The sequence below is a fragment of the Dermochelys coriacea genome, chromosome 6 (genome assembly GCF_009764565.3).
Source record: "Dermochelys coriacea isolate rDerCor1 chromosome 6, rDerCor1.pri.v4, whole genome shotgun sequence".
Taxonomy (NCBI): Eukaryota; Metazoa; Chordata; order Testudines; family Dermochelyidae; genus Dermochelys; species Dermochelys coriacea.
The window spans coordinates 45,315,975-45,340,671 of NC_050073.1; the positions used below are offsets into that span (position 1 = coordinate 45,315,975).

Here is a 24,697-nt window from a genome sequence, read left to right on the forward strand (position 1 = left end):
AAAATAATCAAATCCTACAACACCCGCAGTTTTTCAGCATTCATTAATTCTTTAACAGTCTGGCTCAGCGTTTCCTTCTCAAGCCTATTCTGTCTACACAAAGGTCATACTTGAACACAAATTATGCATGGGCAGACTATAATCATCTGCGAAATACTGATACTTTTTGCATGAACGCCAGTACAAAAATTATATTATAATGTCTTTAAATCCTCAAGAAGTTCTTAATTCACATATCAATCATCTAACTCACCTTAATAGCTCATTTAGACCATTCTACTGTATCCAGTCCATACTTCTAGATATCACTAATATACTCTGGAAGTTGTTATAGTTCACAGTGAGTTCTCAATCTGAATATATGACCATGTCCACATTCCCTTAAAAATAGGGAAAGTAGCCATGGTGCGTTAGGTGCATTATTCTTTAAATAAATATTGTAGCCAATTTATTTTTGATTCATGAATGCTGTAATACCTGGAACCATAAACTGTGGTTAAATGAAATTGTCTTTGCTTTTTTTATGGCATAGCCACATAGTAATGGAGAACTCAGTTCTCTGTGCCATGGTTAATAGCATTACAGCAACACTTTTAAGTGGCCTTTGTGCTATGTACGTGGAGTATACCTTAGAGGCATTCAAAAGAGTATCATTTTTCAAAAGCTGCAGTTGAACACAATAACAAATGTATTACAGTTCTCATCCTGCACTGAGATTACCACTCTGCCCATGCAAAGCTCATTGCAGAATCTGCACCTAAATCCGTTCGTTTCTTGCCAAACATCATTGCATAGAATAATACTGGTTTTAATTTTCAAAAACATTATCCAGTATTTGAAACCTGCAAACTACTAATTTTTTTTTAGATTACTGTATTTAAAAAAATACAGCACTCACTCCCCACTTTCGAATAAACTTATCCCTAGATTTTTTTAGTTCTATCACTAACTCTTTACAAACTAGGGTTTATGAAGAAGATCTTTAGACCCTTAATTATAACTGCATCCTCAAAAATTCATGAAAGGCTCAAAGTAGTGAACAGATTTTTTTTATTATTATAATAAATGGCAGTTTAACACATATTTTGTCACTATCCCAATTTGGGAGGCCAACAGTCAAATTTCCTTCAAGTGCTTAATCAACTAGTGAGATACTTTTCACGCACTATTAGAAAATAAAATTACAACATAGTGCCTTAAAAAATGTCTATAGTCATTTTCTCCCTGAGAGCTATACCAGTACTTTACAGTAGAGTGCTTTCTGAAAAAGATTGTTTGGCTTGAACAAAGACCAGGAAAGTTTGATCAATAAATACATCTTCACTGATCTTTATTTTTTTCAATCCAGTGCTCAGCCTTATTTAATACTTCAATTTCCAGTGTTGCACAATAAGGCCATGTAATATATTCTAATTTAGGCCACCTCAGTGCTCAATTAGACACATTTCATTTGTTACTGTGCAAATTATTGTTGAATTGTATCCACTTACCTGGTTTGCTTTCGTTTGGTTTACACTGCACTTCCTCAACACAGTCTGCGGGAAACCATCCAACAATTCCTCGGGTGCTGCCTTCCCAGAATCCACCTTCACCAATGCTTAAAACTAAATACAAAAGAGAAAGACAAATGGAACATTAGCTTTTTCACCACTTTTCCTCTGGAATAAACTTAAATTCTAAGATTATTTAGACAATGGCACACCAATGAAAATGAACACAGCACAATAAGCCAAATTCTGCTTCCCAAAACATCTGCACAGAATCCCCTGCATAGGTGATTCTCAGGTATTACTACTGGGGATGGAAGCAGGGAGCCTACTGTTGAAACAGAACTCAAGGTACACTTATGACTCCCAAGGCCCCACCTCGATCCTTTAAATATACTACTGTATTTCTGCAATACTGATGTTATAAATCATAAATCTCAACAACAGGAAAGAATGAGAACTGAAGATGCTAAACCAATGACAGGCTCAGATTCTTGGTAAACTGGGTCTCAAAATTTATTTTTTTAATTACTCATAAATGTTATACTTCCTAAGGAAAAAGAAGATAGTATTTACATTATAATTAGTAATGAGTTCTTTAAGATGCATAGTCTCTATGGATGCACCACGTCAGGATGGTCTCTTGATTGGAGATTTTTGTCAACAGTGTCCACAGGTCCACACCTGTGCCCTACACATCCCTGAGCTCCAGTGTGAGGGTAAATAGGGAAGGGCAAACTTGCCGCTACTCCAGTTCCTTCTGAACCTTAAAGTCCAGAGTCAAACATCCCAAAGCAAAGGGGAAGGAGAGCGGGTAGTGGAGCACCCTTAAGGACAACACACCTCAAAGAATGCCACTTACTGTACAAGGAAAGTAAACTCTCCTTCTTTGAGTAATTGTCCCTATGGGTGCTCCACGTTAGGAGATTTCCGAGCAGTACCTCAAATACAGACGAGAGTGTTGAGCAGATTAATTCAGTGCAGCCTTGCCAATGTTCAAGATAGGTACATTCTTGGATAAAACAATGGAGGTAAGTGAAGTGGTGAAGTGGCCATTTGTACTAGGTGGGTGACAACTGACCAAAGGTCTCATAACATGCCAGGATGCATCCTGACACCCATTTTGATACACTTTTGGAGGACACTGGATGCCTTTTCATTCTTTCCACAAAATAATTAGTCTGGGAGAAGCCCTAAGGGGTTTAGTCCTATCAAGGTAGAAACAGAGTATGGAGACTGGCTTCCCCTCCTGACAAGTTTGGGGTAAAAAATTGGTAGTTGAATGTCCTGACTGATTTGGAAATCTGATAAGACCTTAGGTAGGAAGTGAGAATGAGGATGTAAAGTCACCTTAACCCAATAGAACACCATGTATGGTAAATCAGCCATTAGCATTCCTAGTTCTCCTACCCATCTGGCCGAAGTGATGGTTATGCGGAATGAGATCTTGAAGCACAAATGAAGAAAGTAACAGGTCCCCAGAAGTTCCTTGAGGCACTGATGACCAAGCTGAGGTCCCCAAGTGGAGTAGGTTCTTTGAGATGTGGAAACAGGTTGAATAGAATGAATCTTGCAGCAGTAGGGTGAGTGACAACTCATGCTCAATCGGATAGTGGAACACTGTAATGGCAGCTAAGTGAACCTTAACTGAGGTCAGTGATAGAGCCATGATTTTTAAATTTAGTATGTAATTGAAAATATGTGTGAGGAGAGATTCAAGAGGAGATTATGGATCATTGGACAAATCAGCCTCAGAAACTATTACACTTCTCTAGGTGAGTTTTTCTTGTGGCAGGTTTTCAGCTTTCCAGCAGCATTATTTGGACCTCTAGACACAAATCTCTTTCTATGTCAGAGTGTTGTCAAGGAGCCAGCCCTTTAGGTAGAGAGACAAGATGTTGGGGTGAGTTTTGGTGCTGGATTCCTGGGTCAGGAGGTCTACTGTCAAAGGAAGGCAAAGAGCCCATTGCAGGAATTGTGTTGGCCAAACCTATGTTGGCCATGACAGTGTTCTAAGGATGGACTCTCATCTCTCATTTCAGCTTGTTCAGGAATTTAAGGAGCAATGGCACTAGGGACTAAGCATACAGCCAGACACAAGGCCAAGAGGAGCATCTCCCAGTGAGTTAGAAGCATGCCCTCCCCTCAAGCAGAAGTGCTGGCACTTTCTATTGAACAGTATCAAGAGATCTATCTTTGAGGAGCCCCTGGTGAGACAAATTTCCTGAAATACTGTGTTGTTCAGATGCCAGATGTGGTCTTCAAGGAAAACCCTGCTCAGGAAATCAGCTGCAGTGTTCTGTAACCTCAGTAGGTGAACCTTTGAGATTTCTATGTGAGATATGCACTAATTCCCCTAAGGCAAGGTGGGCATAGGGGGTGTGTGTACTGCTGGGAAGGGAGACCCAGAGTGTGGGGCTACTGCTGGGGGAAGAACCAGAGCTAAGGGGCACTGGGGTACAGAAGAGACATGGGCCTGAGACAGGTAAGATACCGGCCAGCAGAGGGCTCTCTGAGAGCTGGAATTGAGCTAATTCCCAAGGCAACCAGCAGGACGTGCCGCGCTGGTGAGTGTTGAGCTGCTACATGTGCAAATGAAGGTGGACATCATAGAAAACCTGTCCGTAGGCAAGTACTTTCTGGCAAGTGTGGAATCCAGAGTGGCTCCAACAGATTCTATTCATTGTACAGGTGTGAAAGGAGATTGCTCTGTGCTGAGTTGGAGGCCCAGAGTGTGGAACAGAGATAGGGCCTTATTGGTTGTGAACTATACCTTGAGAAAGGAGCAAGATCCAGTTGCTGAGACAGGGGAAGACAATTATTCCCATCTGATGAAGATGGAGTGCAATGGCTGACAGGACTTTTGTCAAGATCCTCAGGTCAGTTGACAGGGCAAAAGTCAGGACATGGATAGTGGTCTTTGCCAATGATGAATCATGGGATGTATCTGTAGAAAGACTGCATAGCTATATGAAACTATGCATCCTGGAGGTCAAGGGCAATGAACGAGTCCCCTAGATCCCAAAATGGAATTATAGCTGCCAAGGTTACCTTCCTGAACCACTGACTGTGGAAAAGATGTTTAAAATCCTGAGATCCAGAATCGGGTCTCCATCCTCCTTTTCTCTTGGGAACCATAAAGTAGAACCCTTTTCCAATGAAGTACAGGAGAGAATGCAACTCCTGATGTAAGAGACCCTTGTGAGAAGAGTCCCAGAAGAGGAGTGTGGAAGGGGTATAAGAGGGAGGGATGAAGCTGAACTGGATGGAATTGAAACTACCTCTAGGTTTCATCTGTCAGAGGTGATGAGCTCCCAGGAAGGAGAAAATGGGAGAAGCAGACTTCATAATGTTGATGAAGGATGGGTTGGTGCATCAAAGGATCCGGGTTGGTGTGACCCTCAATCAATGCATCAAAAATGGTCACTTAGAAGAAGCCACTGACAGATGTCACTCTGGAGGTTGGTCCCTTCTTAGGAAATCTGACCTGTTTCTGGGTGGTTCAGTCTATTTCATGGAGGTTTGGTAGTGGACAGAGGGAGACCGTTGAGCTGTTTGTGACTGACTGTATTTTCTCTTTGTTGCAGGTATATAGATGCCAAGAGATTGCAAAATTGCCCTGTCTTTGAGAGAGTGGAGGGATCGATCTGTGACAACACTGAAGAGCTTAACCTTTCAAACAGAAGATCCTCCATGGTATTCTGTACTTCCCTAGGCAGGCCAGAGAATTGCAGCCATGACACAACACAGTACATGACTACAGCAGTTGCCATAGAACTCAAAACTCTGTCTTCTGCATCAAGTGAAGCCTGAAAGAAAGTCTAAGTGATCATCTGGCCTTCTCATCTGGTGATGAGAGCTTGAAATATCTCCCTCCAGTCTTGAGACAAATGATCAATAAAATGAGACGATTTCAAGTAATTTGTGAAGTCATATTTCGCCATCAAGGCCTGATAGTTAATAACTGGGAATTGTAGAGTGGCAGAAGAATAATTCTTACAACTGAGAAAGTCCAGGTGCCTAAGCTCCTTGTTGGAGAGGGTTGATCTAGAACAATACTGTCCATTTCTTTTATTGACAGAATTGATGACCAAAGAGTTAAGGTTAGCCTATTTGGAAATAGGTGGGATGGTCGCTGGTGTTTGCCACATCATGTTGGCTAGTGACAATAAGGCATCATTGGTAGATAATGCAATTGTGACCTGAGGAGTGATCTGGAGGATGTCCAGCAACGAATGTTGAGGTTCTTGCATTTCCTCCAAGGGAATCTGCAATTCTCAATGGCTTTGAAGTCATCTGTGCAGGATGGCAAGGGGCGCATACCTGTCTTATCTGGTGAGAAGGTGGATTTATTGGATGGTAGTGACTCCTCTTCACCTCGCTCTTGCTCTTCTGGAGGTTCCTCCTGAGGAAGAGGGCCAAGAACCATCAGTGGCTATTGGTCTTGAAGGTCCTCTTACACAGCAGTACCATTTAGAACTGTTTGCCATAGGGGACCCAAGGATTCCAGAAAGCCCATTGCGATGGGGCAGAACCAAAAGGGATGAGACCCAAGGGTGCTCCTGCCAGGGCAGATGAATCAGATGTATATTGCAGGGGGTCCCTTTCTCAGGATGTACCTCAAGGGAGGGAGGCTGGAAGAGGAAGGTGAGGGAATCTTGGACGGATGCAGAGGAAACATACTTTCCTATGTCTAGTGAAGGAGCTACAGATGTCAGTACCAGAGGCTGAGGAGAGAGTGGTAACCACTTTGGTACTGGGGGCTGAGTCTTCATGAGATGGTGTGGTAGCACCAGAGGATAGGCTGGCTCCAAAGTGAATGTTGGTACCTACAGGAAAACTTTCAGCAGAGGGAATTCATATTTTTCCAGGATATGAAGATCTGCATGGGAGAGGAACCTGAATGATGCTGGTGACTCTGGGTACTGTTTCTTGGGAGTAAGCATGTTGAGCAATACTGAGGATGGTAGTGATGAGCGATCTGTGCACTCCTTGCCGTGACACTATGAGGACAGTACAGAGGATGATTCAAGTCCTTGTTTTTCAATGAGTCCATGCATTTTGAAGAATCCAATTCCAGTACCAACACTGGTGACACCCAGGGTTGCTTGCTGGGAGATTTCTTGGAACTGGAAGTCTTTTTGGGTGATATCAAAGTATCAATACCATAGGAGGTAGGAGTCTCAGCATTACCCACACTGAGATATGCAACCTCCTTGTTCCCTGGCTTTCCCCTCTTCTGGGCTCCCTCTCTAGGAAATAGGGCCTCTTCATATTAGAGGATTTCAAAAACTCCGAAGGCTTTCCATATGTTCTTTGCTTACCAGAGCCAAGATTGACACAGTCACCAGAGCATTCTGAGCTGTTGATGCCAATGTCTCAGACCCTGCCAGTCTCAGGGAACACTCCATAAGTAGCAGTTTCTATCTGTTCTCCCTCAACTTTCTGGATCTGCTTTTGAAGCCAGATCAGATTTTGTACTTAGAGGGGATGTGAGACTCTCCAAAGCAGAGAAGGCAGGTGAATGTCTGTCACTGAAGGGGAAGGACATGTGGCAGGTCTGGCTGGGTGTGAAAGCCAGGATCTTTGGCACAATCCAGTAAAGTCCACAGACAGAGACCAAAGTAGGCCCCGACTGAAAATAAAGTGGGGGACACCCCCAAAAGGACAAACTGTGTACTAAAACTAAACAAAGCACACTAAAATAACAAGAGAAATACAAATGAGATAAGATAAGGGATGAATGTGCTACGTAGTGGACACTGACATTCCAGCTCAACCTGTAGGTGGCTGAGAAGAAAGTGGAGTGGCTGTAAGTCTGCCTCTCCCTATGTAACCTGGTACTAAAACACGAAGTGCAGGGCACAGGTGCATACGCACAGACATGAATGACAAAAATCTCCAATTGAGAGTGCATTGGTATATGCACATACCTTATACAGAGCACCCGTGGGGACAATAATTTGAAGAGCACAATACTTTATTTAACAGTTAACTCCAGAGACCTGGAATCTGGGTCAAGTAATATGAATTTCATGGTGTGAGCATATAATGAATACTCACATATCCCAAAGCTAATATACACAATGGGGGTACCTTTTGAAACACTCTGCTGATTTTCACAGTGGAAGAAAATGACAATGGGGAATGAATGACCTTCTTCTAAGAGGAGGAAAAGATTTACTTTGCATAGGTGATCATCTTGAAATTGCTCTTATCTCTTAGCAAGGATTGTGACAAAGGACTTCAGAACAACAGTGTAAATACAGTACCATTATCAAACATTTAGAGTAAATGAATTACAATAATTAAAATAACTAAAATATATTTTTCCAACTCTGATGTTTAAAGAAGCTCAGATAAATCACTGTACATTTAGTACCTTTCTAAAATAAGAAGCCTGAGGTATTCCAAAGAAAAAATTAATACAAGGTTGTGTAGACATTTTAAACAAAAATAGGAAAACCAATGCCAAATACTTAAAATAGACAATTAATTTGATCTCCCTCTCACACACACACAACTCCTTGTGAAAAACAATGAAACTTTAAAACTACAGTGCTGTTTCTGCCTGCAACTGCATTTTGCAAAAGTGCAGCTCTACTGAGTTCAGAGGAGTTGAATTTCAACTTGATTTACACTAATGTAAGTGACGTGAATAATCAAGCCCATGCATGGCAGGAAATGTAGTACTTTCTTTTATACTAACAAGAAGTCTAGTTGTCACACCCAAGAAGGCCTGTATAAAATTATATATAATATTAATGTTTACCTAGATTTAAGGCAGTAATGCAATAATAGCTATTTCTGATACTACCTGTTAATGTCTATTAAAATAAAAATACTTGACAGGAAAATGTTCCTCATCTGTCAATTCTATTTCTTTTGAAGTTTAGATATATAGACCTTACAGAATGAACATTTCAAATGTCATGCTAAAAAGTAAAATGTACAAACTTAAGCCCACAATCCAGCAACTGGATCCCCAAGCACAGACCCCCGAATCTATATAGATGAAGGGTGGGCAAACTTTTTGGCCCAAGGGCCACGTTGGAATACGAAAATGTATGGAGGATTGAATAGGGAAGGCTGGGCCCCCCAAACAGCTTGGCCCCAGCTCCCTATCCACTCCCTGACTGCCCCCCTCAGAACCCCCAACCCATCCAACCCGCCCTGCTCCTTGTCCCCTGACCACTCCCTCCCAGAACCCCCCACCCCAAACTGTCCCCTATCAACTCCCCCTGTTCCCTGACCCCTGACTGCCCTGAACCTCCATCCAACCGCTCCCTGTCCCCTGACTGCCCTCCGGGACTCCTCTATCCAATGTGTTTGCCACCGCTGCCCCCTTACCAGGCCACTCAGAGCGGCAGGCGCTTGCAGCCCTGCTGCCCGCGCTACAGGTAAGGAGGAACAGCACGGGAGGGGCCAGGGGCGAGCCTCCCTGGCCAAGAGCTCAAGGTCCGGGCAGGATGGTCCCACAGGCCAGATGTGGCCCACGGGCCATAGTTTGCCCACCTCTGATATAGCATCCTAAAGGAAACAATTAAGCATCTGTACGACTTTATATACATGAGTAGTCCTACATATACTTAAGTATTTGCAGGATCTGGGTTTAGGGCCCTCATCTGACTGAGCACCCTCAGCTCCCACTGAAGACAATGAATATGTATGAACTTTTGCTCAGGCTATATACAATATACAGTTAGAGACTGACTAAATTTCAATGCATTTTTTTAATCTTCCTAAAAGCCAGAGATATTTTGTGTGCATAAACAATCCCAGGTCTGTGTTTAAAAGGAAGGGAAAATGACAAAACCATACTCGTGTTTTAAAGATATTAACAGAAGTAACTCAGTATCACTGTGTGGACCATTTATAAAGAAAAAAACAGAACAATTTATGCTGATATATCCCACTTGCTCTTGGAAATAGTTACAACATGTACATATAACACATAAAAGTCTGAGGAATCTCTTCCCAGCTGTATAAAATATATTTACAATTCCTATAATAAAAAATATTCAATATTATGTGACTAGCTCAACAGACAAGAGGCAGAGATCTCCACCTGAGCTAGTACCTCTCATCTGATAAAACACCGGGGGAGATTCTGCTCTTAGCTACACTGATGAAAATCCAGAACAGTAAAGAGAACTGAGGAAATCTCCATATATATGTCAGTGTAACAAAGCAGAATCTGATTCATGGTCTTTAATCTTCATATAAGAACAGTGTGTATGTCTTTACATGTGAAGGGACAGATGAAACTTTATTAATAAGAGATACAGATATTATTGTATTTATTTTATGATTGAGTACAAGTTACTATTGTAGATCAATTTAATTTTATTTTTTTCCAAAAACGGTGGAAGCTAGCCTGAGATTCCAGTCAGATGAAAGAGATAATGAAATGTATGACAATGCAGGACTCTTGTTGCAAATAATTATTTTTTGTATAGATAGTTCTGAGCATTTAATCTCAAACTGATTTCATTTTACTAACTGACAGGAAGGAGAATGTAGACTGCCAAGCAATTGAGAAAGACTGCCTCCTTCCCCTAGCTAGTATTTTATTAACGTAAGTCAGCATAATGCCCCCATATTCTTCATAGAGATATTGTTATGATATGATTATGGCATAACTATGATGTATTTTATGCAAGATTAAGCATGTGAGAAATCATTGGAAAGGTTATTTACTGAATATAATTATCCTATTTGTATGCATGTATGATTTCTGTATCTGAAGTTAGAAATATGCATCTATTACAAATGTGTTTACACCTGGGGAACGCCCACTAGACAGAATGCAATCAGCCCAGATGGCCGGTTGGGAAGGGTCATTAAGGAAAACAATAGGTCTTTGAAGTTGCTAATCTCGTACCTTCCAGGGAAGCCTTCTTGGGGATGCTGCAAACAGCGTCTGAGTTATGGCTGCAGGGCCATGTGACCGAGTCACCTGGTACTAGACTCCATGATGATATGAGTGTTTTTCCACTAACCCGGGGTGGGAATCACACTGGGAGACAAAGGATTCCCGCCATATGCAAAAGCTATTTAAGAAAGGGGAGTGACATCATCATGGCTCGTTCATCATTGGCTCACCACCCAAGAAAGAAGATGCTGGAAACACCTGAAAACAAAAAGACTGGACTAGGGGAGAAGGGCTGAGCCCAGACAAGAGGGTTGTCTGGCCTGTGAAAGAAATATCTGCAGTTTTAAGCTGCAAGCAAATGCAGCGTGCCTTCAAGAATCTCTGCAATCTGCCTAAAACAACATTTAGGGTGAGAATTTGCAACTTATAACCAGTTTATTTAGTATATTAAGCTTAGATTGCATGTTTGTTTTATTTGCTGGGTAATCTGCTTTGATCTGTTTCCTATCCCTTATAATTACTTAAAATCTATCGTCTGTAGTTAATAAACTTGTTTTGTTTGGTCTAACACCAGTGTGTGTGTGGAAATCATAACTTGGAGCAGAAAGCTGTGTATATCTCTCTCCACATTGAGGGAGGGTGCAAATTTCATGAGCTTACACTGTACAGTTCTCTGGGCAGCGCAAGATCGTACAATTTTGGGTAAGTTTTCTGCTTATTATTATGCCCCCATGCAGGTTTCTGGGCAGCTGAGCAGCCAGTAAATGCTACTCAGCTTCCTGGGTTCATCAGTAATCTCCCTCCAGGGAGAACCCAGGAAGCTGAGTAGCACATACTGCCTCCTCAGCCGCCTTGGAACCTGCATGGAGCATATAAAAAGCTCAGCTTCTTCCTAAGGAGACGAGCTTTTACCCTTGGGGCCTCAGGAGGGAAGGTGCAGCTGGCCCATGGCTCCTCCAGCTGCGGGTGTGTGTGTGTGTGTGTGTGTGGAGGTCTTGTGGCTCCTGCCATGGGGGGGCTTGGGAAGAAGGGATGGGGGGGTCTAGCCTCCCCAAAGGGGGGCTCCACCTGCTGCCCATGCACCTGAATGAGGAAATAGCCTTGCCATCTAAGACCCCAGAGCAGAAGAAACTCCTTTTTGCCAGTTCCTAACTCACACAAACAACTCATTAGGTTATAATGGCAACTTCCTACTCTCGTAAGCAGACCCAAAATTCAAAGCATGAAGGAACAATGAGAACGTTCAATCTATTTTTGAATACAACTAAGTAAATAGAATGAGGCTATTAACAAGTGTTTTGGAGCATGACATTTCTCTTCATCTGAAGTTGATCCTGAGTCATAGATCTTATCTACTACATAATTAAGGTCAACGCAAGTAGTTTGACTTTGTTCTAGTTTTTCAAGTCCCTTTTTCTAATTTTAGATTGTATTTTGCTCCCATCCAATCCTCTCCCTTTCCTACTTGTTACTGTCAGAAACCCTCCCTCCCTGTTGCTGATGTTGAAGAGGATATGCCATGTAAGCAGATCCTTTTGACTATACAAAGCAGCATCAAAAAGATGTTATGGTGTCATTAGAGAGCAGTGGAACAAAACAGGAGTGCCTGCCTGCAGGCGGGCAAGGAGCAAGTATCTTCAGCCCTGCAGACATTCAGGGGAGTTGGGAAGAAGCAAACCCAGTCTCCTCAAAGATTGCTAGGTCCCTGAGACTGCAAGACAAGGAGTAGGAATGTTTCTGGGTGGAGGTGAGCGAATAATTGATCATTCAGTGGCCAAACCGGAGGGGGGGGAAGGTTCATTTAGAACAGAAATTGATTTTTTTCATTTTTGCACAGAAAAAAACAAAGTTTTGTTCACTGAAATTTTTTTGCCCAGCTCTAATCCTGAGGAAATCTGCAAGTACTTTCACTGTTATATCAGCCTGCCTGAGTTCTCCTGAGCTCTTATTACTGAATAGTAGTTTTTCCCTATCTGCCATCAGGAGGGGACGACTCTTAATGGCCCCACTTTATACTAGAGACTGGGGAGGTAGATCCACTTTTATGAATTATAGAAGAGTTGCATGGTGCCTGGCAAGACAGATTCTGACAACACAACCAAGGGCCAGTGTGGAAAAGATAAGGCAGTGAGGGAGTTCAATGGAATCGGGGAGCTCAGGAATTCTAAATTGGCCAGCTTTTTGTGAACTCTCTCCCCAGGATCACTCTCATGGTGCTACTGTTTGCTTTGAGCCTCCACAGGAAAGTCAGATGAGGGTTACAGTTGCCTATGACTGTGTCTAGGCTCTGTCTACAGTATATTGTAGCACAGTGATTTACACCTTGTAACCACGTACTACTGCCTTGGCCGTTCAACTGCACCAGATCACTAGATTCATACCATATATTCTGATTATAATCTTTCTGCTGAAGTGGGTAGTATGAAGCCATCTGTTAAAAAATAAAAAAACAGTAGCTCCAATTTTAAGTATATTGCCAGAGGTTGTCCCTCGGCTGGGGCACCCTCCTGCGGCATGATAGGTGTACCCCCCTCAGTTTCCTCATGAAAGGAACAGTCTCAGAAACATAGTCTTTGGCTACAATTTATTTGTGTACACTAGTGCAGTAGTTGCCTCAAAACCCTTGTAATAAAACTACTCTCAACAAACCCTCAGTAAACATAAACATTACTGTTTATGTAATTCCACTCCACTCTGTTGGAACAAATGCCTCCAGGTCAAGAGTCAATAGACCCACTCTGTTCCCACTTCTATTTGCTCCTACTCTCCAGGCCATCCATGAGAGACTAGTCTCATGACTCTTACCATGACCCCAGCTCAGGTCTCTAGTAAAAGAGACCTCCCCACAGTTCTACCCCTGGTCACAGAATGAGTCTCCAGGAACTTCTTCTAGGAACACAGATTAAAAAAACCTACTCCTCCACCTTCAGGATCCTGCCTTCTTTCTGAACTCATTGGATACTATTCACATTTGTTGCCTACACTCCCCCAAGCCTCCTTCCTAAATACTCCCAGCCATCTTACTGACCCTGAACACCGCAAAGATGAAAGAAAGGTGGTTTAAATAGCCAACTGGTGATTCCCTTGGCATAAGGGAATGCTTGGGTGGTACAACTTGGATGATTTTACACCACTATCTTAGTTCACACAGCTCAGTGGGTGCTTCAAAGGTCTCGGTGGGAGGGAGCTGTTAATATTAGTACAAATTAAAGCACTCACCCCCACCCCACCCCGCAGTAGCCATGTGTTGTTACAACTACAGCTGGGAAAATATCCGATTTTTTTGTTTACTGGCAGTTTCACAAAATGTGTTTGTGTGTGTGTGGGGGGGGCTGAATAAAAAAATGACAATAATTTTCAGCCAATAGAAAAAAAATCAGTTTTGGGTCAAACGAATGGATCCAGAACAGAGGTTTCCCACTGGCAGCCTCCTTTATAATTTTAAGGCAAGCTGCCAAGGACACAGAAGACCTTTGCTCACTTCTTCCCTCTCCCTGCTACAGAGAAGGGATTTGAACTTGAATCATCTCCTACATTGTGACCTAACCACTGGACTATGGGATAGTCTGGGACAGGTCTCCCTCAAAGGCTTCTGCTGAAGCTGTTCCAATTATTATAAATAATTAAATAATTGAAGCACAACTTGAACATGGGTCTTCCACACCACCCCAGGTCAGGTCCCTAAACACCAGGTTATAGAGTTATTCTCATTCTCTGATCCAATGACTATTTTTACTGTCATTCATAGTAGTAATTCATAGTCATTCATAAAGTGCCAAATCCACAAATAGTTTTGGATCAACCAAAACTGAATTTTTCCTATGAATAAACTATTCCTCTATTTCACCCAGCTCTAGTTTCAATATTCTGAGATATTAGTTAGCAAGGGCACAACTTTCTCTATCATTTTCTAGTATAGTTGACTTGTGAATGAGTAAGTTAGTTTGTAACAAGTCACAATTATTCTTATCAGGGATTTCAGTTAAAGTAAATATACAATGATACACCACACAGTACAGTAGAACCTCAGAGTTACGAACACCTCAGTAATAGAGGTTGTTCATAACTCTGAAATGTTCATAACTCTGAACAAAACGTTATTGTTGTTCTTTCAAAAGTTTACAACTGAACATTGAGTTAATACACCTTTGAAACTTTACTAAGGGGAGAAGAAAAATGTTGCTTTCCTTTTATTTTTTTAGTAGTTTACATTTAACACAGTACTATATGGTATTTGCCTTGTTGTGTGTGTGTGTGTGTGTGTCTGCTGCTGCCTGATTGTGTACTTCCAGTTCCAGATGAGGTGTGTGGTTGACTGGTCAATTCATAACTTTGGCGTTCGTAACTCTGAGGTTCTACTGTATTCTACTCTTAAGGTTTGCTTGTCCAATAGTTTAACACTCTGATTACTGAATTTACTCATGCAGAGTAGGAAAATTACTGTTGAAAAACAAAACAGCATTTCTGTAGTTCTTCTCTTGTCAATATTTTATTTACTATTCTAATTTGTGCAAAAGCCCAGGACCCCAACTTTCTTTTTGTCTAGAGTTATTGTCTGTCAGTAATTTCTTCAAACCCAGTAGGGGTTCAATAATCTTTTTCTTCTCAAGCCGAGTTATAAGATGGATTTCACTATAGATGAATATGTTTGTTACATGCTTGGGTTGCCCAGTTGGCTGAGGTCACACTGAACCAAAAGTAGTTAAGCACTGATCAGAATTTCTAGTGCTAAAAACTATTGACATTCTAGTTATCATATGGACCTGAATCACCACCATCACAGTACCCAAAGACTCCAAGTGAGATCAAAGCCTTATTATGCTAGGTGCTGTATAAACACAGCTGGAGACAGTCCCTGTCCAGAAGAACTTACAATCTATATCAGAGGAGACAACAAAAAACAAAACAAGTGCTGGAGCATATTTGAGCTATTTAAGGGCATTCCATGCCCGGGGCCTGACTGCAAGGTGCTGAACACTGTGAACCCCAGCTGAAGCCAATGGGAGCTCAGAGTACTCAGCACCTTGCAGGATTAGAAAAGAATGTACGGCCCATACACTTTTGCTGATTTTTAAAATGTAGCTGTGTCATAAACATACAGCTAAGGGTAGCATAAAATCCCTCCTTTACCTGTAAGGGGTTAAGAAACTCAAATAACCTGGTTGGCACCTGACGAAAAGGACCAGTAAGGGAAGAAGATCCTTTCAAATCTGTGGGGGGAAGTTTTGTTTGTGTGGTCTTTTGTTGTTCTCTCTGGGACAGAGAAAGACCAGGGCAGAAAAAAAAAGCCTATCCTAAAACCCTACCTGAAATAAGCATCTAGATTACAAAAATTGTAAGTAAAGCAAAGAAATGCATTAGATTATCTTTTGTTTTAGCTTGTGAATTTTCCCTATGCTAAGAGGGAGGTTTATTCCTGTTTTTTGTAACTTTAAAGTTTTGCCTAGAGGGGAATCCGGGGTATTTTAAATCTTATTACTCTGTAAAATTACCTTCCATCCGGATTTTACAGAGGTGCTTCTTTTACTTTTTTCTTTATAATAAAGTTCTGTTTTTAAGAATCTGATTGGTTTTTAGTGTTCTAAAAACCCAAGGGTCTGCTCTGTGCTCACCTTGTTTCCCCATTTGGTTGGTATATGATTCTCAAGCCTCCCTAGGAAAGGGGGTAAAGGGGCTTGGGGGGATATTTTGGGGGAAATAGGAACTCCAAGTGGTCCTTTTCCTGAATCTTTGTCTAGCTCACTTGGTGTTGGCAGAAGTACCATCCAAGGACAAGAAAGGATTTGTGCTTTGGGGAAGTTTTTAACCTAAACTGGTAGAAATAAGCTTAGGGGGTCTTTTATGCAGGTCCCCACATCTGTACCCCAGAGTTCAGAATGGGGAGAGAACCCTGACAGGCTGCATAGTAGCTTTTCAATTTTGATTAGTAGGGAAGGGAAGGTGAAATATTCTTTTCTTTTAAAATGACTTAAAAAGAAACCACCACTGTTTGTAATTTATCAGCTTCCTCTTTTTTTAATCTAGTCCTGGCTACTTGTAAAGAAGTCATGGAGGGATCCTGCTGCAGCAGCAAAATAGAAAATGGCAAAATTCTGCCTACTGTAGCTGCTGCTGCTTCCCTCCCAAAGAGGTCTAAGATGATCCATCACCACCAATTTCAACAGCTGAGATGGAACATGCCAGGACTCAGTACAATCAGGGAACCTCTGCAATGACCACTGTAAAAAGAATTTACATGGCAGCCCCTATTAGTGATCTTCAATGTGCCACCACAGACTCTTTCCTCCAGGTGAAAAAGAGGAGATGATGCTGCTTGAATTGCCACTGGAATTAGGAAAGGGAGGATAAAATATACAACTGGGGCGGGGGCCATGCATCAGGCCGAAGTGGAACTGGTCTGGAAGCTGAGAATGGAATGGAAACCATGTGGCAGGTGTTGAAAGGGTAAGAATAATAATAGCAGAAGTAATTACTGGGAACAGATGAGAATACAAAGGTGTCCAGACTCTTGTAACAGGCATTTGAGAGACAGTGTGTAGCGCCCCCTCTCCACCCGGTTACCTTCTTTAATGCCAATCTGCTTACAGGTTTTGATGGACAGGTCTGGGTTCTTTTGGATCCCGCCACCCACTCAGCAGGGTGTATCTTCTTTATTTTTTCCTATGAATTTATTTGGCAGTGCCTCCACCCCCCTCACTCCTTCCTGGCAGGGTTACTAGGGCAGCTTGGGAGAAAAATTCTAACCACAGGGTAGTCCCCACTTACTTGCCAGATAGTTGGAGACTTCCAAAAAATAACACAAACACATACAATATATTCAACACAATAATTATATTAAACAGGAGACAAATATAACATAACAGGGTAAAACACTATTTTTAGGTTCACCACGTTAATACCTGTGACTTTCCCCAGCCACGTGACTTAATGTAGCAAATGTAAGGTTAGTGTCCCGTTGGTATGTGTACTTTGCTGGGGCCCTTGATGACCTATGACCACAAAATTCTTCTCTGCAGTGGTTTAGCAGTGTGGCTGACTGAGTTCAGTACAGCCCAAAGGACTCACAAGTGAGAGAAGGTGGTAAATCCCTCCACAGGTTTAATATGCAGCAGGTTATAAAATCCCCAAACCCTTACTCTCTGGCTTGAGGACACAGATCAGGAAGTAGGGGGTCCCCAAAACAAATTTCCTGACTGACTAACTAAAACATGGTGCACTCAGAAACTCTATGAATGATCCTCAGGTTCAGAGATCTCTCTGGACTCCTCAGTCACTTCAGAGGGGCTGATCTCTGCTGGCAGAGATCCTCTTGACGCAGGAATCAGGCTGCTTCAGGCCCAGGATTTCCTCTCACCACAAAGGGGTGCAAGACTCAAGGTACAGATTACACAACTGTACTAAAATCCAAACTGTAGTCTCCTAGCCCAGCGTCCAGACACACACACACACACACACACACAGCAGGAAGCAGCCCTGAACTAGCAGCCAGAGCAGAGTTGACCATGTGGTGACTGGTCTCACCTAGGGAGCTGGAGGGCTAACTCAGCCTGGCTGGGGAAGTTTCCCAGCAGAACTCTACAAACTGGGGAAGTTTCCCAGCAAAACTCTACAGTGGAGAAGGAAAAGCCCAGCTGAGGGATCTTGCTTTCAGGTCCCTAGAGGCCAGTTCTCAGGGGGAACCCTGCATGCAGGCCTAGGACTTACCAGCTCCCCACACAGCCAATCCTGCCCTGGCAGATTCTGAGTTTGACTTGGCTCCCCCTCCCTACTAGGGGCAGTGTGCCTCTGCCTGAGCTGCCAGCAGACAGAGCCCCAGGAATCTAGGTAATCTCCTTGGGGGTTACAAGTGGTTCGATAAATCCTATGTGAAGCAGATCCATAAGTAGCTAAGCAAGGTCACTGGCAAAAGACAATTCACACTCCCCACAGTTTCATAGCCTGTTTAAGATCATGTGCTTTCATAAAGAATTTTTGTTTAGTGTATTATTCAGTCACCAGAAATGGTCTGTCTCTCTATCATGCAGAGTGCTACCCACCACTAGTATCTATTACCATTTAGAAACAAAATATAATAGCATAGACTTCAGTCACTGGTAGCCCTGTGCAGGATACCCATATTTTTGTGATACAGAAAACTACAAGTTCTTCACTAACAAAGGACAAGGAGCATTGGGAGACATCAATCTCTCTCTGAGATTCATGGTACTGTGAATAGATGCTGCTGAATTTTGAAGTATTTTTAATATATAAAAAATACAGTGGTGGTAATAGTAATTAATGTATTTTGCATCGGCTATATTATCTAGGTTAGATATAAACATATGGGTGATTTACAAATATACTGTGATGGATTTTTAAACAAACTGAAGAAAACAATAGAAAATACTAAAGGAAATAATTCTCCATTGCAGAAGGCAATAGATATTTTCCATATCAAATCTCTATGATATTACCTGGCCAAAGAGAAATATCAGGTTTATTTTTATAAGTTAGACATAGCCCTTTTTGTATCATGAGTGGCAGACACACAAATGATGTCAGTGTGTATGACTAATGGGTAAAAAATAAAGCGGATATTTTTATCTAGGCTTTGCAACGTCCTATTAATACACCACGCTGTATTTAGTTTAAGTTTCCACTCGAACCTGGCCCAGACACAGCTTTCTCTGAACACTTCCAGTCCCAGACACTTTGATCTATTGTCATTCATGCATTTCTTAGCAAAAGAAAATGATACCTCACTGCTAGGTGCTTTATGATAAAGTAACTGGATATATAATAAACAGACTTTGCACTTACATAGGTTTCACAATCTGAAGATCACAAAGTTCTTTGCAAAGGTCAGTAAATAAGCAGTATAGTGCCATTTTATAGAAAGAGAAACTGAGGTACAGAGCAGTAAAGAGATTTCCTCAAGGCCACACAGTGGCAGGATCAGGAATAGAATCCAGGTCTTCTATTTTCCAGTCACATGCTCCAATAAAAATCCATGCTGCCACCCTATCAAATTATTCAGAAAGGACAAACCAACTTTGGGAAAAAACACCTGACTCAAAAATTACCAGTTATTCTTACTGAAGACCTTTCAGTTCAGAAATATACCCCCTCTCTCTCCAGCTTTTCCAACTGTTCTCTTCTTATTCTTTAAATTAATCTATACGAGTTATTCCCAGCCAATCCCACTACTCTGCATGTTCTCTCTCTGTCCCTGAGTTAATTGTCGTTGCTCCAACTTTCATTGTATTTCTTAACATGGGATGTTAGGGTTTCATGCAAGTCTGAAAAATGTATCCTGCAGCACAGAGGCACACAGTGCATTCTGAAGACACTTTGATTACTGGAAATCCCAAGGAATCCTAAAGTAAATATTCTAATGTCAATATTTTACACCGAACACACACCACAAAATCATAAAGTTATAGATTATGTTTTTCTCTGTTTATATGTTATTTATCTTGATTTCAGATACATAAAAAGCACATACCTTGTTTTATATGCCTCATGCAAAAATAAAAAGTCACACAAAAGATCATACATCCTAAATTTATTTGCAAAGAAGTGTCAATGAACCGTTACTGTGTGTGCTGAGTGACAGCTCTGTACTGCAGAAATTGCATTTAATTTTAGTTTTATTTAAATTTTAATTAAGTTTTATGAGTAAAATGTTATGCCATTGGCTGAGAATATGGCCTACTATTTTGTACACTGTCTGAAGCAGCTGGTTACTTTTTCAACTCAATAACAATAGTGTGGGGGGGCCTTCACTTATAGGAAAAAACTATGTATGTTCTTTTGTTGTCTGAGCCTGTGAAGGCCTTACAGCCAGCTTGATATTTGTTTTTACGTATGCATGCATGCAGATCACATGTTAACTTTTGAACACCACATTGGATCAATTCCAAAATGTCAGGGAATGTTCTAGGCATCAAAGGACATAATCATTTTGATTTTGGGAGAATTTGGAAAACTGAAAGGGGAAAAACAGGGGACAAATAGAGCACCTTCTATCTGACTGGCACAGCCACATCTTCAAGTAATTCCTCCAAGCACCTTTGCAATAGTCTATAGATCAAATAACTGGTTGATGACACCCACTAACATCTTCCAGCATAGGGGCACCCCTCAGCTCATCTCTGCTCATCCTCCACTTCACCTTAAATGGTCTCTTAGAAAATGTGTTAACTACTTATGCTAAACCATCTTGTGGCTTGTAGCTGTGACATTCTGAATACCTTTCCCAGACTCTGAAGAAGAGCTCAAAAACTTGTCTCTTTCACCAATGGAAGTTGGTCCAGTAAAAGATATTACAGAGACAAGGTGGGTGAGGTAATCAATTTCCCAATAGTTTATCATGCATAGGCCTGGCTGGACATGAGCAATTTAAAATGGAGGAGGCATCATTTCTTGGAAAACATAATTAGGGAGGTAACTAGGCTGAAAATGAAATGTTGATGCTAAGATAAATAAATGGGTCGGTAAGCCAAAAGAAGATATCTGAGCAAGGTAATATAAGAGGGGGATCACCCAGGTAACCATTTACTTAAGATCAAGATAAGGTAAGTTGGGAAGGTAAAGAGCAAATCATACATGGACCAGAGCATGCTGTATAGGAACTGGTTCCTACAAAGTAACCAAGCCAACCAAAAAAAACACATGATGCAGTGTATAGTAAAGGCAATGTAATGGAAATGGAGGGATGCAAGGAGCCCCTGGTGTGTGCAATAATCTTGGCCTACACAAGTGTGCAAACTCCTAATGTTGTTCTGTCATTTTTCTTGCAACTTCATCACCTTGTAGTGAGGGATTGAGAGAGAGGGTCTGGAATCTGTTGATGTACATTTCATAGCAAGGGAAAATAGGTAACGAGAATTTATATTGAGGAAAATCCATTATGCTTGAAAGGCAGAGGCCCTGATACAAACTGGAAACAGGAATCCTGAAAGCACAATATATCATCCATTGCCAAAACAATGGACATGCAAATAAAAGTTCACTCACCTTGGCTGGCGAGTATGGTTAAGGCAAATTGCAAACTGATCTTTTAAATGCTCAACTTAGAGCCAGAAGAAAGTATTATCAGAGTGAGTGGGAAAAATAATCACTGCATGGGAATCCAAGTCTTTCGTTTTCTCCAGACAGTACAGCTGATCAATCACTTAACACTGTGGAAAGGAACACTAACACCTCAGAGCTGCCCTGGATCATGGGACTTGATAAGGACATGCAGAGGAGACAAGAGGAGGATTTCAGGTGATCAGCACATATCCAGAGAGAGAAAAAAATACCTAAGGCTTTGTCTACACTGGCAAGTGAAAGACAAAACTTTTGTCATTCAGAGGTGTTAAAAAACCTCCCACAGAAAGACAAAAGTTCTCTCGATGACAAGTGCCGGTGTGAACAGCGTTTCGACAATGCTAATGCCGCTTGTTGGGGTTGGAAGTTTTTTGCCTGCAGGAGAGCTCTCTCCTGCCGACAAACAGTGGCTACACTGCATGTCTTTTAGTGGCACAACTGTAGCGGCACAGCCATGTCGCTAAAAGCTGGGTAGTGTAGTCATAACCTAAGAGATATAAGATTTCCTCTATTTTATTGTAACTAAAGAAAGCCTGATCTAGTACACTTCTCACAAGCTAAACTGCCAGATATTCAGTCAAATTGTTGCTCCACCATCATTTAATCTCAGTTTTTAACAAGGTCTTGCTTTGACATGATTATTTGATTGATAGAATGTAAATTGGGTAATTTTATGCATACAGCCCTGAAGAGACAAGAACCCCTTGACCTTCAAGCAGAGGCAGTGATGGTAAGGAGTTTCTGGAGCCCAAATCAAAGTCTTAGCCAAATTGGCATATACAGAAGGCATATCATTTAGAGCTGTGGTCAGGTTCACATAAGGGGAGAAGGCTAAAGATTAAGGAAGAGGAGAAAACTAAAGATTAAGGAGGAGAGCCAAATTGTTAGGCCACAGGTAGCAGAAATGTCTGTCTAAACTCACAGGGTCATGTGTCCCTTAGCCAATAGTAAAGCTCCAATAGTGTTACTGACAGCCATCTTGATGAAAATTTTCTAAAATGTTAAGTTCTAACCACTGCCACTTTAAATTTTTGTTTCTGTTGAAAATATTTAAACTTTTTAATTGTGCTGTTTCCCATGCATTTATGCTAAATCCTAATTTATGCTCTCCAGTATTTCCATCATGTTTAATAATCAGAACAAGAAGGAAATGCTACAGTAATGACTTTATTAAGATCAAATATTCATAATCACTCAGGGGTGCGGGTGTGGTGCACCCTAAATGTCCTGAGGTTTCTCTATTTTAAACCACAAAGGATCATAAAACCATGTTAAAAAGGGCTGTTTAGCAGATGGGGATAGCTGGAGTGCATTGTCCTCATGTACTCCTCACACCCCACATAGACATCTTAAAATGTCCTTTCCTAATATGCCCCTTGTGCTGTTGGCCATTGGGAACTCCCCCACGCCGGAGTATCTCTAGTCAGAGATTTGGAGGCCATATCCACTCCCTTTGCCCTAAAATGAAAGGGAGTACAGTAGAGCCTCAGAGTTACAGATACCTGGGGAATGGAGGATGTCTGTAACTCTGAAATGTTCTGTAACTCTGAAGAAGAGATTACGGACTTCAGCCATGGGGGCAGAGCAGGGGATTGGGGCAGAAGCCGCAGGGAGGGGCAGGGTTCCGAGTTGGGGTGGGGGGGCTGAGGCACCCACAGGAAAAAATAGTGGGTGGGCACCACTGGCAGACCCACCGATCAGCTCCTCCCTCTGCCCCCAGTGCTTCCCGCCTGCCAGTGGGCCTTGCCAATCAGCTCCTCCCCCGCACTCCCAGTGTCTGCTGCAATCAGCTGTTCAGCGGCAAACAGGAGGTGCTGAGGGAAAGGGGGAGGAGCGGGGACAGGAAGAGGTGGGGAGGGGCAGAATGTGGGTGGGAAGGGTCAGGGTGGGGGCTTGGGGCAAAGAGGGGATCCAGTATCCCCAGGGAAATCCCAAATTCGGCGCCTCCATCCATAACTCTGGTGTTCTTATCTTTGAGGTTCTATTGTAGAATGATACAGAGAATCTGCCCCTATGTCTTAATGATTAATGGTTAATAATCTGAGAGGTGGGGGAATCAAACATAGATCAGCTAAAATGATCATGTAGATAAGTACTACTGACAGCCTACACAGTGATGCAAGTTTTCATCTGTGGGCCAGATGGGAAAGGTGTATGTGTGTTTCCTGCCTTTCTACCCACATTTTAACCTCTACCAACTTCACCAATCTGGCACTATACTACTATCCAGTAGGGCAAGAACAATGGCTTCTTTCAATCTGCCGTCAATGCAGCCCTTCATCTCCACAAACTGTGCATGTCACATCTGGGATGCATCTGCTGTCTTGAAAAGTAGCACTAAGAGTATGTCTACACTGCCCTGCAGTTCAGACTACAAACAGCAAATCTCCCTACAAACAGCAATGCACACCAAAGGGCTGTGCTGTAGCTTCCCTGTGTGGACACTGCAGGTGCAAACTGAAGGTTTACTATTCTCATTAACACAGTCCTCTTCTAGGAACCTTTCAGTTTGTGCCCACGGATTCCACACAGGCTACTGACAGCACAGCACTTTGGTGTGCACAGCTGTTCACAGCCCTGCAGTTTGAACTGCAGGGCAGTGTAGACATAAGTTAGATGCTGACTTGGATCATGTTCTTGGCTTTCAAGCAAACTAGTAGCCATTAATTTCCCTTTTACCTTAAAAGGTATTTCCCCCCCAGCACTATTTAAAGTGTCCCCCCACTCGTGTCATGGTAGAACAGCCAGGAAAAATTTAAGTGTCACATGACCTAGAGACTCAGAGAGAGAGTCTTCTTCCAGAGACTCAGAGAGAGAGACAAAGGAAAAAGCTTCTGGGAACTGCAGTCCATGCTGCGCAAGGGAATTGCTTTGTTTTCATGTTACAAGTTTTTTGTTTAAACCAATAAATTGTGCCCTGAGGTAAGGTCTGAATCAGACTCAGGCACTGCATTCCTTCCTTCCTGGGTTGATGAGATAGCCCACCATCTTACAACATCCTTAAAACGCAACATTTGCTCCACTGCAATAACTGAAGTTCTGTGCCTCCTACTCTAAGTATAGGAAGATACCATTGTTACTGCAGGTACTTTTGAATTTCAATGGCATCCACTGCATAAATTGTTTACAACAAAAATGGTAGTTGAATACATTTTGGTTACAAAATATAACTAAGTCCACGAATTATTAGCAAAATCTGGTGTAAAGAAATATTGGAGTGAAAATAATAGATCTATTAACATATGAGCTAAAATAAATTATT

At 41.9% G+C, this 24,697-nt stretch overlaps 1 protein-coding gene across 1 annotated transcript in view; it reads right to left on the reverse strand.

Moving 5' to 3' along the window:
* The window catches only part of SHANK2 (SH3 and multiple ankyrin repeat domains 2), a 639,405-nt gene that overhangs the window by 335,196 nt on the left and 279,512 nt on the right, over window positions 1-24,697 (reverse strand). Inside the window, exon 16 of the mRNA XM_038407205.2 lies at window positions 1,491-1,604. Coding sequence (XP_038263133.1) covers window positions 1,491-1,604 — 114 coding nt within the window. The remainder of the gene's footprint in view (window positions 1-1,490; window positions 1,605-24,697) is intronic.